This window comes from Amblyomma americanum, chromosome 1 (assembly GCF_052857255.1).
Source record: "Amblyomma americanum isolate KBUSLIRL-KWMA chromosome 1, ASM5285725v1, whole genome shotgun sequence".
In the NCBI taxonomy this organism is placed as follows: Eukaryota; Metazoa; Arthropoda; class Arachnida; order Ixodida; family Ixodidae; genus Amblyomma; species Amblyomma americanum.
This window is the reverse complement of record NC_135497.1, coordinates 212,813,186-212,832,839: the sequence shown is the minus strand read 5'-3', so window position 1 is coordinate 212,832,839 and position 19,654 is coordinate 212,813,186. Positions and strand designations below refer to the sequence as shown.

Genomic DNA, 19,654 nt, shown 5'->3' with positions numbered 1-19,654 from the left:
GGGCTTTATTCTACATATTTACATGAGTATCAGCACGTGAGGGTACGTGCGAAAGGCAAGCAGAAGTCAGCAGGTAGTACCACACATGCCGTCTGATTGCTTACTTGCAGTCCGTGATCCCCAGCTGCCTAGCCGGATTATCTCGCAACTTGACCAGTATCCAGTCAAGTGGTTACTCGAGGGATCTCGGGGAGCCGCCCGCTCTTCCGGTAGCGATGTCGATCCTGTCGCAGTCCCCCAGCTCTTCCGGTGTCGATGTCGATCCTGTCGCAGTCCCCCAGCTCTTCCGGTGGCGATGTCGATCCTGTCGCAGTCCCCCAGCTCTTCCGGTGGCGATGTCGATCCTGTCGCAGTCCCCCAGCTCTTCCGGTGGCGATGTCGATCCTGTCGCAGTCCCCCAGCTCTTCCGGTGTCGATGTCGATCCTGTCGCAGTCCCCCAGCTCTTCCGGTGTCGATGTCGATCCTGTCGCAGTCCCCCAGCTCTTCCGGTGGCGATGTCGATCCTGTCGCAGTCCCCCAGCTCTTCCGGTGGCGATGTCGATCCTGTCGCAGTCCCCCAGCTCTTCCGGTGTCGATGTCGATCCTGTCGCAGTCCCCCAGCTCTTCCGGTGTCGATGTCGATCCTGTCGCAGTCCCCCAGCTCTTCCGGTGGCGATGTCGATCCTGTCGCAGTCCCCCAGCTCTTCCGGTGGCGATGTCGATCCTGTCGCAGTCCCCCAGCTCTTCCGGTGGCGATGTCGATCCTGTCGCAGTCCCCCAGCTCTTCCGGTGGCGATGTCGATCCTGTCGCAGTCCCCCAGCTCTTCCGGTGGCGATGTCGATCCTGTCGCAGTCCCCCAGCTCTTCCGGTGGCGATGTCGATCCTGTCGCAGTCCCCCAGCTCTTCCGGTGGCGATGTCGATCCTGTCGCAGTCCCCCAGCTCTTCCGGTGGCGATGTCGATCCTGTCGCAGTCCCCCAGCTCTTCCGGTAGCGATGTCGAGCCTGTCGCAGCCCCCCAGCTCTTCCGGGTTGCGATGGAGATTCTGCGCCATGGGATGTATACCCTGATTACATCGGTCGTTAACCAAGGTCAGCAAGACGTGCCACCTTCTACAAGGTCACCAGCTTTGGACCGCGGCGTTCCGTGGAGACGTAAGGGGATCGCCTCCGTCGTTATTCTGTTCAGGGAAGTGGGTAGGCTCGGTTTCCCAAACAGAATATCTTCGGATCATACCGCTCCGTGAGAAAGTTATGGTTCCTTCCTTTTTCCGCCGCCGTTCCATGCAGGGGAGAAGGTTTCTTCCCCCAAAGCCCAAGTGGTCACGCATAGCGTCCGCCTCGCCAAAACTGCTGGTCGGAGAGCCCTTTCTACCGCAAACATAAGGAAGACCCTTCCGCTGTCGGCGCCTCCACCATGGCTGTGCGCACGATGTCAGCGCCACGCCGAAGCCTCTTTGAAGGCTCCTCTGTTGTCAGCTGAAGGCAGGCGCCGCGTAAATACTGCTTCCAGACTATAGTTCCCCATCCTTCACAGTCAGTGCCTTGTGACCCAAACAGATGCAACGGACTAGAGCACGCGCAAGAAATTCCGCCCGCCGTCGTCACATGAGTGAGGGTTCGCTCACATTAGTCGTGCAGAATGTGCCCTCACGTAGCGCTGCAAACGCAGTAAACACACTTTGCTAAATACAAAACAAATTACATCCACAAGCAGGGCAAGGACTCGTGATAGTTTTGCTTTCAACCGTATTTAGCAAGTGTGCCCTGCAATTTGCGAGTAAGAAAGTTATCGGTGTGGTGTGCACCCACTTCAACGGGTCGCAAAGTGGTTCACATTGTGGGAGCTGCAGCCTCTCCATTTCTTGCGTTAGGTCTTATTGTCGGTCATCTTTGATCATTTCAGGCTGACCGCTATTCACTGTTGTTTCGGGCGCATGCGGGCCTTTGGTACTTAGCTCTTTTAGGAGCACTATTGAATAATCTCACATGATTTCATATGCGTCTCGTATGAATTCGTACGTGTTTCATACCAGTTCATATGTGTCTGAACTGTGTCCCGCATGAACTCTTATGGACAGCATATTAGTTATACATGTCAAGAAGTGTGCCACATATGAACACATACAGGGTGTTTCACCTAATGCTTTGTACAATTTTTAAAAATAGGCTTTTTTGAGTTAGGAGAACGCTTTTTCGGCACAGCATTTTCAGCGGTGAAGTACATTAGAATACAACTAAGACGTGCTAACTAGGAGGATGGTTAACTAATATTGAATAGTTAACATTTAACTATTACCGTTAGGCTCCTTAATTATTGAGAGGCGTGTAGTCCACCCTAAGTAATATCCGTATCAGTTTTTAGAATTTCGAAAATGTGGTTACCCTCGGCGCTGTGGCCCCACAATATTTAGCGTTTTCATACTATGTGTGAGCTGTGGGCAGTGAAAGAACACTGTGCTATAGCACGTAAAATCTACAGCATCTAGAAATGTCTGGATACTTCTGCTCTCTACAGAGAAGGGAGATTTAAAGGAGTATAGACTCCTAATTTTGGTGGCATGTTTTCTTAATTACAATGATTCGAAAGACACTACTACGCATGAATCGCCATGTGGTATTCGCCTATGACCGCTGAATAATTCATAATCGAATTTTTTTGTCAAGCTGGTTCGGCTTCGGTTTCGGTTTCAACAGCCGCTGTGACGTCAAGGTGTGGTTATATGTCACGTCAGGCATGGAAAATCTGCGATATCATTGCTGCTTCATCGTTTTAATTCACTACAGTGCTCAAGCCAGTCTTCCTCAAGAGGCGGAATGACAACGAATGTAGGATCACTGATTATATTGCAGTTCTTTCATGCCTCACGTGACCTATAACGGCACTTCGACGTCACAGTCACCGTTCGGCTGCTGAAACCGAAACAGAAACATCACGGGAAAGGATTTATATTATAAATTATTTAGTTGTCGTAGGAGAATACCAGTTGATAATCCGTGCATAATAATGTCTTACGCACCATTAGGGTGACCCACACATCTCTTCAATAAATGAGGTAGAATGCTACAATGAATCTCCACCTCGGTTCGAAGTATATTCGACAAAAGCGGAAAAGAAGCGAGAATTTGAAATCATCACCCTGACATCTGTGTGCTTAGAACTACTCTTTCGCTCCTCCACTGTTAGGCGCCATGCTACTTCTAATTGCATTCACTTATTTGTGCGTGCGCTGCACCCTCTCCCTTTGTTTGTTTTTGGGCTCGCGAAGCGTATTTCCATTTCCGCCGGGCTGTTCGTCTTCCAACAGAGCTGCGTAAACACCGCCGTGGGGTGCGCCTTGCGATCGAACAGACTCCCCTTTGGATGGGAAACATCCGGCGCGCTTCTTTTCTTCAGATTCCTTCACGGGTACGCCGAATAAAATTTGCGCCCGTCACCGTATCAAGTAACGCGCTTTTTGCTCCGAAAGCTCGGAAATAGGAAAACGAGGAGTGCACTTGCACTAAAGGCAGCAGTGGCTGCTGGAAGGAGAAGAGTGGACTGCAGGAACGATGGGAAGGAGAACGGAGGGGGCGGGGTGCATCGACTTACTTTCTGGAACCAGAGAACCGCAGTCGAGATCAGCGTCGGAAAGAAGAAAGAGCACGGGAGAGCGAAATAGAGCCTATTTAAAACAGCCACAGAAAAGTGCGAGCAAGGCGCGGGAAGACTAGCTCGCGGGCCGCCCCTATTACCGCCGAGCCATTTAGCGGCGGCGTTGTTCTTAGGCGCCACGCGGAATGCCGGTGGCAGCCCCGCGGGACGTGACCCCGTTCGCCGACGCCTTTGGGTGCGAGCGTGCAGCCGCTGCCTGCATTTCAACTCGGCGTCAGCTGCCGAGACGGCCCGGCCACGGTCGCGTGTGGCTTCGCGCTCCTCCTGGTCGCGAGCAATCCGAGCTGCTCGGCAGCGCCACCTGCGCCGGCCGTCGTCCGTGCCTTTCCCAGGGACCGCTTACGGCGTTGATAGTATACGGTGAAGCGAGCTCTGGGTGGAATGCTGCAACCACTCGCCTCGCGTGCATCAGCACAAGTTGCGACGTCATGAGGCACGCAGGGTTGAAGGCTGTCCACGGAGCGCCTGTTTTTCTCCGTACCAGAAGGATCTCTTGCTGAGTTAGTTGGAGCTCAGCAATGAAGTTGGCTGTGTGTGTGCGTGTGTTGTCTTCTTTTATTTGTTGTCGTTGTTTGCTTGTTGGCTCCCACTTCAATTGTCCGCAGCTGCTGCGAACCACAGCGTGAAGCAAGGACGGCGCATAAAAGCCGCGCTGCAAGAAGCTATAGGCTCAAAACGAATCAAAAACGGTCGCAAACTAGGCAAAACTAACTTCGAACTCTTCAAGCGTACACGGTGGCCGACTTTATGCTGGTCGGTGTCGTATAGACCTTTTCACGACTCTCGATGCACGTGGCTTTTGACCTGTTTGTAAAGTGGTCCGCTGGCACATGTGCGGCGGACGGCACCAACCGCAGTCGGCTGCGGGAATTCCCGGTGGGGCGAGCAAATCCAGCAGGCAGCCACAGCGGCGAGCTAAGGTCATTCGTTGCTATCCGCGTCACTTGTGATCAGAGGCTACAGATACCGTGGTTTCTCCCAGGCATATTTCGTCTCCGCTCAACAATTTCCCGTCTGCAAGAGAGGGTATTTATTAAACGACAGTGCGAATCGAACGATAACACTCATTAGCAAGGATATTGCATGCTTTTGCGGGTGAGTTTGCAGCTAACTGCCGCGAGGATTGACGTTTATTATTATTTTTTAACCTTTTCAATTTCGCTTACCTTATTTCCAAAGACAAACTGCGTATGTGTCCTGTACATGTAGGCGCGTTAAGAACTTCGTCGCTATAAATCATAGAAGTTCTCAACCGCGAGCAGTGTGAAATGCTCTCCGATGGGAAAATGGTTAGCCAAGGTTACACATCGCGCTTTTGAATAAGAAACTCCACTATCTGACCTCTTAAGTCCCCTAATATATATGTCCGAATAATTTTGTTTTTTTAGTTATTTAAGACACGCGGTATCTGTAATCATTTCTTTTTCCTGTCGGTATAGATTGCTTACGCAAATGAACCGCGCTTCAGTTGATAGTAGTCAGCTGCTTTGGTTTTCCGTGATGAACCGACTAGCCCAAATTGCCACTCTTCATAAGGTTACACAATGTTCACTTCCCAACTGCACTCTAAGGGATGTTCTATAGGTTGTAATAGTATTTACTTTGAATTCAGAAGCCACGGAGCTTCTGGGGCGAACGAGGCAAGAAGTCGAACCCCGGGGCTCTTGTTCGGCGGCGAAGATTTATTCGCGACGCTGCGCTCCCTAAAGCATAGAAGGCGCATATACAAAGCCACTGCCCGTCGCGCGGAGCCGATTTAGCGCGAGCCATTACCGGCTCGTTTTAAGGCTTCGTCTCGCCTCGGCGTGCCTTGTTCCCCCGTCACTCCGTTTACAGGTGCTCTCGCGCGTCCTGGCCTCGCGAGCACGTCAGCGGTCCCGTCTCGCGAGAGCTGCGCGCGCTCTCGCATGCGCCTCTCTGAGAGCCGCGACAGCGGGCGCGAACGTATGCGCATAGTGATGAGTCTGCAGGGCCGCGCTGTGTTGTTCCTCGCCTCTTTTTCCACCCTGTGCTCTTCCTGTCACTGACAAGTTGACAAGCTGTGCGTGAGGCGTGACACCGATTCACCCTTTTGTTGGTTCGTCTTTTGCCTTTAAATTTTCTTCTCCCGCCTCTTCTCATTGTACCCGCGGTGTGTCCTCCTTTGCGCTATCTCCATCCAGCCGTTATCTTTTTCCCCTGTGCCATCTTCCCTTCAAAGTTTACTTTTCTTTTTTTTTTAAGATTGGTCTACCGCTTGTGCGCATGCCATGCAAATCGGAAAAAGACTGAATCTGATTGGCGTCGTTGGCTGTGTTCACATTCGGCAAGTGCTTCCCCCGTGTGCGCGCGAGCGTGACACGCGGCGTTCTTGAACACGACCTCGACGAATAAATATTTAATCAGCCGGAAACAAAAGATCGGGTCCCTTTTCTCGTTGTTCGACAAAATCGGCGAGCTTGTTGAAGTCGAAAGCATTGCGGTTTGGGGCAACGTCACGACCGTACGCAGCGAACGGCGAATGCAGGTGTTAGCTGGTCTGAAGAGCTCAACGTGCTTCACGGCAGTGCGTCTTCCTCTACATGCTAACGAAGAGTACAAATATCATTCTTTCTTCGAGCCTCGAGGCAATAGTCGACGGGCCAAAAAAGCACATCGTCACATTCCTGTGACCACTGACGCAAAATGCTACTGGAGGCGCAAGAATTTTCGCGTCCGGCATTGCACAACATACTTCAACTGCTGCTGACAATGTATATCTACCCTTTTCGGGTAACAAATTATTGTGATAGTTTCCCGAAATATTCATCCGTAAACAATATCTGTGCTTATAGTGTATGCCCTGCTGTTAACTGACCTCTTCTTGTGTAACAGCCAATATTGGTAAGCATATGTTTCTTCTTTTATGTGTGCTTGCACCAAAACATTGTTTTTATTTTTTCTTCTCCCAGATTGTGAAGATGATGATTGTAGTGGTGGTCATATTCGCCGTGTGCTGGCTGCCGTACCACGTCTACTTCCTGGTCATGCATCACCACCCGGAGATCAACCAGTCCACCTACATCCAGCACGTCTATTTGGCCATCTACTGGCTGGCCATGTCCAACTCCATGTACAACCCTATCATCTACTGCTGGATGAACAGCAGGTACCGCAGCCTTGTCCTTCCTGCATACTGGTGCGTGATGTCATAAAAACTGTAAAGGTCAGCGCAGCGGAGCACCAGCAACCTTAAAGGGACACTGAGGAGAACTCTATCATTTTTTTTGTTAGCAAAATCTGATAGTTCGGCATTTCATGGCTTTGTTGCCGCTTGTCCGTGCGCGAAAGATGCATTTATTTCAAAGAAATTTGGATTCGAAGATGAAAAAGTTTTTCCCGCCGCTCTGATTCAAACTCGGGGAACTCTTATGACGCCACGGCAACTCTTATGACGTCTCAGAACGGAGTGACGTGTTACGTGACGTAAACGCAGACTCCGTGATTTCTGTCGGCTAGCGGTGCGGTACGCAACCTTCCTTTGCCAGCCTCAGAGATTCGTGGCTTCCATGAAGTAAGGAAAATTCCTTCAAGGTGGCGCCTCTTGTCCTAGGAAGTCATCACGCTTGTACTTGCGAGATTGGCCTGTGGCGGCGACACCTGTATTTTGGTTCTGGCTATTTTCTACATTACAAGAGCTTTGTTTTCAGTAAGAGTGGCGTTTTTTGTGATCAGGAGCTGCTATTCTATCGATACAAGCCAACTTCAATTTCTCCTCAGTGTCCCTTTAACTACATATTTAAGAAAAGAACCGCCCCGTAAAATAATAGGTAATGGCACACGCTACCATGACATTCAGTTAAGTGTTTGATAAAAATCACTGCTTCGTGTGCGTCTTGCCAGAAAAGCTGCACTAAACATAAGTTGAGCACTTGCACATTTCATGAACAATTCAGACAGTGCACCCTACAGTTCCATTTTTTATCAGCGCTTATTTTGAGGTAAGGAATTTTGCGCTGTCGTTCTCGTAAATACGAAGACCGACTGAAAAGTATCCGACAGAATTTAACACCCCCAAAGCCTCCGACCCGACCTCATTTTCCACCACATTTGGATATTTTTTACGGGCACACTACTGCGCATTCATGATTCACTGCTGTCCTTTTTTTTCTACACGCTCAACAATGAACCCGCCATTGAATTGATAGCATGTGGTGTCGACGTCGCATTCTGAACAGCGGAGCAACTTTATCAGTGCGTTTGCATAAAATTCTGCTCCCGGTTGGAACATTCATCCTCTAAAACGGCTGAAAAATTCAAAAAGCTTCTAGGGTAATGGCGACAGAAAATATTCAATTATACTCAGTTACTACTGGTTCCGGAGTGGCTGTTCTGAGGATGAAAGTGATGCGCGGTGCAGATGGCTTTCCGCAGCTGAAACGCACGAAGATGGAACAAGCGAGGGCTGCAATCAATAAAATCGCTGATTCACAGACAGAGAGCTGGAAAAGAATGTCCTGCATTCCACAGGGTAACGCAGGGTGTACCGTTGGGCTAGTTTCCCCGGGAGTAAAAGCGACACAGAAGATTAAAGGCGGTGGCGATACCAGCGCTGTTGTCGCCTCCTGTCTTGACCTGTGTGCAGCGTTATTTTCTAAGCACGGACTAGAGTTTGTGAAACTGCCACACGCGGTGCCCATATCCGTGACTCGAAAAATATGCGGGCTCAAGTTGGACAGGACTTGCTGGAAACTTGTGATATTTAGCCAGGTTTGTATCAAATCAAATCTTTACTCGCATGATCCGGGTGTTAGGGGCGCAGGCAAAGAACCTCGGAGTGGAGCTGGGTTGCCTGCCTGCACCGCCGCAAAAGATTTGTAAAACTGTTATATGGTCGTGTATATACAACAACGTAAACACAGCAATTGCATCTGTTGAAGATAAGCGATACACAGCATACTGAAAAGCATCAAATTCTAAAATGCGAACTGAAATGCATCAGAAAATTTATGAGACTAACACAGGTGATTTAGTAAAATAATGCCCGAGCATTTCGCGCCCATAATTAGTACGTACGTGGGGAAACCATTCATTGCGATTTCGTATATCGCGAGTGTATAATGTCTAAATTTTAGGTAAGACAACGTTTCCAGAAATTGCGATGAGTATTACTTATTTTACACCGCTGCATTTATATGCTATTACATAGCTCGGGTATTGGATTTATGTTGAAAGAATTAAAACGTTTCCAGAAAGAAGGTCTGTTATAACAGGAGTTAAAACGGGGGTCATGGGATGCAGTCAAGACACAAAACGGCAGACCAGCTACGGAAATCATCACGGTGTCAGTGGGAGAAGGCACCAGTGTTGCAGCAATCGGAAGGTTGTGCGGACGGTTTCATTCGGGCGCCACTGCGTAATGCAGTTTGAGTACGCTTCTTCGTGTGAGGCAGTGAAAAAGGTGTGCATCCTTGGTCAAAAATATACAGCCCACTGGGCTTGCTTTTGGCTCACGCAATATGGCTTGTTTTAGATCGCCAGCGTTGCAAATCTCTGTAGAATATAAGGGAACTCTCATATTCATTCCTCCGAGCCTCAGGGCTTCTACGGGTGCTACAAGAGCCCCAGTGCACACTTTAGATGGGGGTCCTGTGGACTGCGTATTTTTGACAAAGGCTGTACGACGTTACAGTTCTTCACTGCCTCAAGGCTACCGTAACAAGGAATAAATCCGAGTTCTAGAGATACTGTGACTTCTAGCTCTGCTGCGGTAATGAGCTTACGCATTCATCGCGCCTCAGTGCGGGTTCTTTACACTTTTTTTTTGCAAAGTGCGGCAGCATTGAAGCCTGCTCGTCTTTTATGCTCAGATATACCTCCATTCAACTCTTGGCTATTCCGAACGCTGCAGTTACTCTTAAAATGCAAGAAATTTCAAATCATCAAAGAGATACGAAGGCAAAGCGAAATAAAGTAATCATCCCCAAAGAGGATTCGTGCATTTAGAAGCGAGAAGACCACTAAGTTGCATATTTTATTTCAACTCCCATGAGAAGTACATTCACTACGAGTAAAGTTTGAGCTCTTCAGTTTGTCAAGCTTTAAATAATAAAAGGCCGGATACTTTCCGTATAGGCCTTGCGTGAGGCGTCCATGAAAAGGAAGCTACGGTTTTAGAGCCCAACAAGACCACAGCTCAACTTTCAATGCGAAAGCATTACTAGTCCTATTAAGAGAAAAACCTGTGTGTGTGTGTGTGTGTGTGTGTGTGTGTGTGTGTGTGTGTGTGTGTGTGTGTGTGTGTGTGTGTGTGTGTGTGTGTGTGTGTGTGTGTGTGTGTGTGTGTGTGTGTGTGTGTGTGTGTGTGTGTGTGTGTGTGTGTGTGTGTGTGTGTGTGTGTGTGTGTGTGTGTGTGTGTGTGTGTGTGTGTGTGTGTGTGTGTGTGTGTGTGTGTGTGTGTGTGTGTGTGTGTGTGTGTGTGTGTGTGTGTGTGTGTGTGTGTGTACTCGTAAATGGTACAGAAAATCCCAGCGATGGCAAAAATAGGGTGACGTCATCAGTCGACCGTATGACGCCCACAGCAAGCCGAGCACTGCCATTTCAGACAACTCTATACATGTCTTTCATCTATACACACTCCCCACTAGCCGACCTCATTGTGGCGCCAGTTTTCCCAACAACATTCGCACCATAATATTGACACAACTGTTTGTCGTACAGCGTTCCGGGTGGTGTCATAAGCGTATAGCTTACATGTGCTAGTCAAGTTGGAGGCTAGTTTGCGACAGGGATTCGAACCGATGACCTATGCACCTTCAGTTATAAGCCTTCCCAGACTTCTTACCTTTTTCCTTAGGCGTGGTTTAGATGTCCACCGAGATGTGAGGCAGTTGGTGCACCATTTCCTTTCCTCAAAAAGCAATTTTCATATCATAGTTGTGATGCAACCCCTCGTCGTACAGCGTTCCGGGCGGTGTTATACGCGCGTGTGTATGGGTGGGTGGGTGTCAGAGCACCCAGGGACAGTAATGCTTTCGCATTCCCACACGTAAGCAGTCTTAAGTGTCTCTGCCGAATTTGTTGACCTCCTATCTGCTAACGCATGGAAGAACAGTGAGCACACACGTCATATAGCAAACTATAAAGTCTATCGTGCATTGCACACTTTCGGCTTGTACAGAGCTCATGGATAGCAATCACCTCGTGGCGACCATTTTCTCGCTACCCCTTACAACATGGGATGTGTGCACTTCAAGTTTGATCATATGCCACGGTACTCACTGCTTTTTTCTTATATGAGGTACAATATTTCATGCAGTGAAAAAAAAACGACACGAGAGGACTGCAAGAGCGTGCAGCAAGCCCCGGGTCACCACGTTGCCATTGCAGAGTGCTTGCCAGTAATAGTGTGATATCTTGGGTTAATGCAGCCAAGCGTGGCTACTGTATTTCCTTCGGCGGCTGCGCGTGCTAAGTGCCGCAGTTTCGTTTCTGCGGGAACCAGGGGCAAAAGTAGCGACTGTCAGACAAGGGAAAGAGGCTCTGAAAGGCGCCTCACGCGCAAAAGAGAGCCGCCGTCGGGATGGGCGCCCACTGACTCAGCGTCGCACGCAGGTTCCGCGAGGGCTTCAAACGCGTCTTCTGCTGCCTGGCGTTCAACGACAGAGAGACCGCGCAGCTGCGTCAGCACATGGCGGCCACGCGCTACTCGTGCTCGGAGCCGTACGCCGACACTCGGGTCACGTTCAACGGGACTGCCACGGCCGTCCCGCTGCATACGCTCACCGAGACCATGAGCGCAGGAAACCTGACCGCTGGGCCGGGATCGGCCGCCAAGTTCAGGGGCGTCGGCTCGGACGTGTGACGAACGCTGCCGCCGGCCCGGTCGGCCCGGTTCGGCCCGCACGCGACGGCGCACGCCCTCTGAGCGGCGGAGGCCGCCGCCGCCGACGCTGCGGCGCGGAGCTGATGGAGTAGCCGATCATTTTGGCTTGTCAACTCGACGCAGGCCCGATTGTCCTTTATTTAAAAGTTGGTTTCGCCGTCCTGCTTCAATACTTTATTCCAACGTGACTTTCGCGTCGTGTCTGAGAGCACAGGAACGGCCAAACCGACCGACTGCGGGAATCTGTAAAGCTGGATTCGATGAAGTAGATGACAGTAACAAGGACGTGGGAAAAAAGAAAGGGCCGTGAATTTTTCTCCGCACCTCGTCCTTCCTGAGGCGGAAAATGTTGTCGAAGGTAGGCTTTCTGGTTGAAAGGTATAACATCTAGAGCAGGTCAAAGTGATGTTATCGAACCCTTTGGGTTTGTTCCTCACTCTTATTTTTTCCCGCGGTCTCTGCCTCCTGTTTTTTCCTTGCTACTGACACCTGCTGACCAAGTTTAGCCGACTGGCTCAGATGGTAGTACCGTGGTGAAGGCAAGCCACAGTTTCGCTGCAGGGACAACACCGGCCACTCTCTGCACTGCGCACCTTGACTGCCTTCATTTGCTGAGGGCGCCGGACTTGCCGAATCCGGTGATTTTGGACAAGGCACGGACACGATCATGAGGAGCTCTCGTGGTGGTGTGTCGGCTCGGCTTTTGTGCTAAGGGTGTGAACTCTCCTCTTCATTGTTGTGTGTAACTCATAGACGCGGTGTAACGCAGTCGCGCTAGCCGTTTGCAGTGGTGTTAAAAAGTTTGTCCCTCAAGTTCACTTAATGACCAAATTTCATGCGACGTGGGCCACGTATATTAAAAAGACGCTGATATAAGGGCCTTTTTCTTGCTTTTTTAGATGGGCCGCAGCCACTTATTCAAGGGTAGCGTGTCGCACCGTTATTTCAGAGTTTCTTGATGTTATGTGGGCATGGTGAGGTAATGAATGGACAGGATATGTTCGCGTACTGAGGCGAGGGGTGCCGTTACACGCTTGATTAACATGTTACGCTACGCTACTTCTTAGAACCGAGGTGACTTTTCAAGAAAAACGCGCTTTAAGAAGGAAACAAAAACAGAAGCAGAAACAAAAACAGAAAGGTACAGATGTCGTCGTATTGTCAAACGACCGCTTCATCTCATCTGTTCCTGTGTTTTCAAGCAGCAACGTTTAGCACGTCGTGTTAAGTGCGAAGCCACCCGAACTACATATCAAGCTGTTCACTCGTTAATTTACTGCTCAGATATTAATCCAATTTCCCCAAAAGTTCCTTGTAAGCACATGAAACCCAGCAGTATCCATAAGGTCATCAAACTGAGCCACCACAAAAGGTGCAGCTCCCAGGTATATCAGATACGCATTTGTGTCTGCGAAGTGGCGTTTTTCGGCTTGCCAGCTACAACGTTTAGAATTGTGCAGAACTAGTGCTGAGATCTTGGATGAAATTTCGGTGCCTGCTTGTGGGACGCAGCTCAGATACTTATGCTGGCCAGCGACGGCAAATAGCGAACATATTTGACATCTGTATTACTACTCTTTTTGCCCTCTATGAGATGTATTTGCGATGTTATGGGAAGAACATCGTATGCATTTCTCTAGAACAGGGGACGCTCGTAGCTCATATGTACTCGTATATTGAGATATGCGATGTTTTGTGCTGTTACCAACCTGGTGCTTTATGCTTCATTCCTTTGTCCGATTTTGCAGCGTGTTATCCTCGTCACAATTACCGTATGTGCATGTTAAGTGTTTACCAGTGTTCCTTGGTAGCAGCTCCCTGTGTAGATGTGTCTCCATGGTGATACTGCTGCTGACAGTGCATTTCTGTTCCGCAGGATGACTCTGCGGTAATGTCGACAATATATGACTGCACTGCTGCCCCTCACGCTTTCGGGATTTTCACGTTGCTCGACATATTCCACAATCTCTGCGTCCACTGTATCTTTGTTTAATGCGATAGCATTTACGCTGTCATCTCACAAAAAAATTTCCGGCTTCTCCGTAACAAACTTCTTTGATTCTGGTGACCCTGATGGCCCTGATGAAGTTCTTGTGACCCTGATAACGTCACCAGGGTCACGTGACCGCAGTTGAGCAATCAGAGCACCGCGAAATTTGAAATTCCCACGAAGTTCTTTGATTGGTCGAGAGAGGTCAATGTGACCTTGTGACGTCATCATTACCTGCCCATTGGATTGTGTATAAACTGTCCACCGTTGCCAAATTCAATGCAGTTGCCACCTGCCCACCGTGGCGTTGCACATGAGCATTACGGGAGCTCGGCAAGAGCAACGTAGGTCTCACAAGCTCCACCTATGAATGTGTTTGAAATAGCCACCTGCCGGGGCAGTGGCGCATCGCTAAACCGCTGCACCACTGCGCCAGTAGGGGTATGAGGACTCCCCACGATCGATGAATGCGATTGAGAGGGTCATGACGTGATCAATACCGCGTGACCAGCGATAACACTAGACACTCATTGTAGACACCACAACAGGCAACCTTAAAGCTATCGCACTTTCTTCTTTTAAAATGTGGTTAACTTGACCCCAAGTATTTTTTTGCATTGTTTGTTTGGTTATTTCGGGTGCGCTAGCGTCAACTGGTACATTGCAATTTTGCTTTGGCTGTCCTGATGCAACACTTTTATTGAAGCCGAAGGTGACGTTACTAGAAATTACAAAGAAATTTGAAAGGAATGGTGGACTTGTGGTTTTGTTAACCCTGTATACTAACCTTTGTCTCTATAACTGCAGCGCCTTGGCCGCTTTGCATCAGAAAAAAAAATGTTGATATCGTCCTTCGGGGAGCCATTTGCGCACAAAATTTTTGAGTGGAGTGAGCTTCAAACCTGTGTCACCAAAAGGCTTCGTTTCTGCGCTAAAATTGACGTCGATTTTTCTGTACCAGTATGTATCTTTCTTGTGCTTCCGTCATTTCCCTCCGCGTCCAAGGGCGTTGACTCCGTCAGTTCACGAAGCCTATTTGTTGTACGGTATCGTCACATGTTTAGAGTAACATTTCTTTTCTTCACGAGCAAAAACAAAGTAATAAGAGTTTTGATAGGTTTTACCAGGCCGAAATAGTGTGGATGGTCCTACAAGGAGAGACGGAATCTTAACCAGCACGGCGGGCTTTCGCGAATGATTTTTCCAACTCCTGCGGACAAACGCGGACAGAAGTACACGGAGCGCGGGAGCTGCGGCCGAGCTCCTTGCCAGCGCCGTCTGGTGGGGCGGAGGGAAATACGCAGCATAGCGCGTAAATTGCGTCCGCTCAATTGCTCTTGAGCGCCGTTTCGTGCGAGCAACGTGCACGTGCGTTCGGCACTGGCTCGCATTTCATTCGGCGTTTACGAAACGCTTGCGAGGTCGCCGCCACGTAGGGCTATTTTAATGGCAGTGAATGTTTTTGTATTTTTCATTGCGTAATGCAGCTGTCGGAGATGTAGGTGGAGCAAGAACGCGAGATACATACTATGTTGGGTCTGCTGTTCTTTTTTTATTATTATTTCCGGGGTGTGTCAGTCTCATTATTTTTCTTGTATTCGTGAATCTTCACACACTGAAGCTGCGCATTTTCAGCCACCGGCGAGGCTCCATTTCCAAAATGATACTCGCCTGACGGAGGTTCCCATGCCCTCAACCGCCTGGCCAAGGGGGAAAAAACGAAACAAAACAACGCGGAAGTTATAGAAAGTTCTCAGTGTGCCACCACGTGCCCATCTTTGGAGCGCGATGATTCGCTGAGGTAACAACTAATGACGGGGAAAGATTATGCAAAAAGAAAAGATAAAAGACGCGTCTTCCTAGCACAGTATATCATTCATTCCGCACTTTGTCGTTCGACCTTTGCCTCAGACGACAAAATCCGAGACTAGTTCAACGGCATTAAACGAACCCAACGGCATCAGCAGCACGCCAAGCGCTTCGCGGACGCTAAATGTCATGGGCGTCATTTGTCAATCTTATGGCGCCATTTGTCAGTCTTGTGGTCATTAAAGGCCAAAAGAAGCACCGACCCACGGAATCGTGCGAGCGCAGTAGTACTTATAGCACAGCCAGAGTGCGCTAGCCGATCAACTAATTTGCCTTTCGAAAGAGCGGCCCATCACTTAGTAAGTGAAATGAAGGCATGGACATTGCTGACAGCGTCATCAGTAGTAGGGGGCACGTGTGCGCATCGTGTATTTTGGCTCCCGACATCGATTAGACGGCGCTGGAATGCCATGGTAGTTCAGGCACAGCTGCAGTGTTCCGTTTACTGCTGCCTGTACACCTGTTGCACGCGGGCCGAGTTAAAGGCAAGAAATCCTTATGGCTTTGATACTATAACATTGAATACTACGATAAATTTAATGGGAGTGCCGTTCACGTCATTCGCTTTAAACCGGAGAATTCTGAAACGATGAGAGCTAAGGGTAACGTTGGAAACGACTCAAGCGATATTTCGATGATTAATGCAGACAAACTAATAGCCAGAAAACACTAGCGTTTGTGCACATTTATCACACCCATCGCTGCTGCTTCGCGCAACGACGGTGCAGGCATCGTGCTGGCGGCTAAGTAGAAGCAGAAACGTCCCTTGTTGCAGCTCTACTGCGGATTTAATACTGGGTGGCTCAGTTCTTAACGGACGATAATAAAGATGTTTTGCAGCATCTGATTTTAATTTTGTGTTGTGTTCTGTAAACCAGAGCTTATTAAACTAAAATTCGTGCTGTCCGTTTTTAATATACACAGCGCTATATTCTATTACGCTAGTCATTCATGTGCAGCACTTTTATCTATGGTTCCAAGGCAGTTTTAAGTTATCTTGAGCAGGGCTTCTAAAGACAATAAACCTGTTTGTGCAGCCCATGCTCAAAAATATTTTCACTGAAAACCGAAGGGTTTAACGTCTTCGTGCCATGAACTACAGTTGCGTGGCTTGCTTGTTTTGTTAAAACATGAAACTTAAAACTGAGCTCAGCGCAACTGGGCGTATCGCTTGCAGTTCAGAGACTGTTCTGGCAACTGGCAAACGACGAAGTATGAGACGACCGACCTACGGGGGGTTAAGACTACCACTTTGGCTGGACGTTGCTAGTACAACGCTCGGCTTTAATATTACATGTTACGTCGAGCGTTACGAGGAATCTGACGACGCTGAAAATAAAAAAACACGGTCGAGCGATGACACCTGTATGGCAGGAAGTCCTTTTATCAGGGCAAGTAAGGCAAGGTGAGCTTTAGTCGCCTGGGCATTTCACGCGTTAAAATGGTTGAAATTGAATTATTATTCTATTTGTCACCATTTCTTGAAACTTTCCCATTCTAATGGAAGCATATGCGCTCAAGACAGAATTATTGTGCAGGTATTTTGCCCTTTTAGCATGTTGGAAAATGCCGCTGCGAAAATAAAGACGCATAGTGTGCTGGCGGAACAAAACCATAGTTCATACCAGCCGATTCTGTGGAGAAAACAATATGCGTCTGTTAACCTCCTGACGGACTTCGACGAGCCAGGCTCGTAGTAAGCAGACTGTCATTTCTGGCTCCCGACGAGTCCAGCTTGTCTTATGTTTTCTTGCACTCTATGCCCAGTTCAAGGCGACTAGGGCTAGTTCTAAGCATTTTTTGTTGTTGTTTGCCGACAGATTGCACCACAGTGATTACGTGACCATTTTGGTACGGGGTTAGGAGCACGGGCACTGATTACACGAAATTGTCGCGAAACATCTCCAAGGCTGAAGCCTCCTAAAGTGTCACGTGTCAGCATCCACGGATGCAGTTTTACCCCAGATGTACAGGGTCTACCACTCACAGTTGAAACACTTCAGCTCGTGGTTCTGGGACTTTCGCAGTGTCCTCGCATGGCCAACGAAAACATACAGTGTGACAGGGTCCAATGTCACAGCGCTCCAGCGGGCCGAGCCGCAGAACCCCGAGCTGTAGTTCCCTTCTGGGAGCGATTTGGTTTATGGGAATTAACGTCCCAAAGCGAGTCGGGCTATGAGAGGTGCCGTAGTGGAGGGCTCCGGATAACTTCGACCAGCTGCGGTTCTTTAACGTGAACTTACGTCGCACTGTACACGGGCCGCTAGCATTTCGCTTCCATCGAAATCCGGCCGCCGAGGCCGGGGTCGAACACGCCTCTTTCGGGTCAGCAGCCGAGCACTATAACACTGAGCTGCCGCGGTGGCTCTGATACGAGTGATGGACCCTGTACATACGTCAACATACAAGCGACTTTAGAGCCAGCACCTGCAGAATCGACACCAAATAAGCAAAGCACTCCCCCATACAGGCGTTCCGTTGCCGAATAGCAAGCAAGACTGTCTAGGCGTTCATCTTTTTTCCTTTGCATCGGCTTCTTCCTTACTGTTTTTGTCGTTGCTTTTAATCAGCAGCACTGGTGAAAAGCGTTTCGCGGTTTTGAAAACTGCGCACTGTTTACTATGTGAGCGTTTGTGGGGAAACCAAAATAATTATTTCCAAGAAGGAAGTACTTTACCTTTTGTTTTCTTAGGTCGGCGCAGGAATGTGGCATCGAGCGAATGCGTATGGCCTTCTTGCCTCTTTTTTTATCACACGCACGCTCGCACTCGTACCGGCTGCATACTCGCGATAGGATAACACGGGACAAATGATGTATGATCCTTATCTTTCTTTTCTGTAGGTGTGTTATCTCTCACTGCACTTCTTGAGCATCCACCTAGTGGTCCATCATTAAATTTTCTCTTCGCAGAACTCGCACACTGAAAAGTTTTGAAAACACGAAAAAAATAATTTTAGAAAATTACGCGTTTCAAAGGTGTGCGGCTAAACTCGAATCTTTTTTTCTTTCATGATGGATGGGCGGGCCTCCAAAGACCGTTTTGTTTACCCAAGCTCACCGGTGCGTTTCGCTGACGTTTCTTGCTGTTGCAGTTCAGTGTTGTCCGCGTTCCATACCAATTCAGGATATTTGTTTGGAAGCGCGCAGCTTCCACGACGCAAGAAAAAAAGAAAAAGAAGGAGCCATTACTGTCTACCCGGACGATTATTTCTCTCATGAGTGAGCGCATATCGGAAGAAACGGTTCATTGCGGTGTTTCTTCGTCGATATCCTTATCGCTATGAAAAAGTAAATAAATACGAAAACATATACCGTCTTCTTTTTTCTAACGGCGATATCACATACGTGGGCACGAGGTGGTGAAGCCGAAAGTAGCACCGACTGAACGTTAAAGAAATGCTGGCTCATAGAGCAGAAATACCGTGGTTTTCAAGGAGTGACAAGCGTAGGTGCTTAAGGCTGAGTCTGATAGGTGCAATGAGGAAAAATTTCTAAGGCTTGTCGAAGCCATGAAAACTTCGTTTTACTTTCCCCATTGATCACAGTTTCACTTGGCTGTTTTTTGTGCGTGTGCTGGCGTGCGTGTGCGTGTCTTTCAATAATAGCTCCGGTGTAGTCTACTTTTTTTTACTCTTTGCTTTGGGGTAAATCATATGGACGTTAGAGTCTTGAATATTGTATTTCTTTGACCCTGCGAAGATTCCGTACAAGATGAGGAGGCCTTTCTCATCTGGCTTGCTGAAATATTGTATCAACGTCAGCAAAGCCACCCACTCCATTTTTTACCTCAGTCTTTGGGCGTAAGAAACTTCTCTTTTGTTCTGAGTTTTGTGTGTTGACGTAGGTGCGGGCAGGTAACCAACCTAAGCATTGGCTAACGTGCCAAATATATGAGCCAAGAAACAGGTAACCACAGAGCCGGAAGCGTTGTCAAAGAGTCGCTGTGTCAGGAAAGCATGGCAGTCGGCGATTACTGCATTTACTGGCTTTTGAACAGAAATTTCGATTTTTAGCTCAGGCAAAACTTCGTAGTGCGAAGGTTCTTGCTACTATTTTTTTTTATAGAGCCTGCAATGCTATAGAGCTGCATGCGTCGGCCACACTTCTACTGGCCTCAATCCAAATGCGTTCTTTTACCTTAGAAAGCAATCTTTGAGCCTGTATACTTTGTGCGCGCATATTGTCAACACACCCTGCGTTCTGCGCGAATAATTTCGGAATTTAAAATTTCTTTATCCTTGCATGTCCTTCCGCACTTTAAGAATACATGAAGTTTATTTCGACCACTTGCAGTCTGCAGCTGATTTCAATGATCTG

At 48.6% G+C, this 19,654-nt stretch overlaps 2 protein-coding genes across 2 annotated transcripts in view; one reads left to right on the top strand and one right to left on the bottom strand.

The window, feature by feature from the left end:
- The window catches only part of LOC144114590 (tachykinin-like peptides receptor 99D), a 444,243-nt gene extending 426,222 nt beyond the window's left edge, over window positions 1-18,021 (top strand). The window contains exons 9-10 of the mRNA XM_077648432.1: window positions 6,565-6,761; window positions 11,207-18,021. Of these exons, the coding sequence (XP_077504558.1) occupies window positions 6,565-6,761; window positions 11,207-11,456 (447 nt within the window). The 3' untranslated portion in view covers window positions 11,457-18,021. The remainder of the gene's footprint in view (window positions 1-6,564; window positions 6,762-11,206) is intronic.
- LOC144114591 (uncharacterized) overlaps window positions 1-18,063 on the bottom strand; it is a 79,045-nt gene extending 60,982 nt beyond the window's left edge. The window contains exon 1 of the mRNA XM_077648433.1: window positions 18,014-18,063. Coding sequence (XP_077504559.1) covers window positions 18,014-18,049 — 36 coding nt within the window. The 5' untranslated portion in view covers window positions 18,050-18,063. The remainder of the gene's footprint in view (window positions 1-18,013) is intronic.
- Between the last annotated feature and the right edge of the window lie 1,591 nt (window positions 18,064-19,654).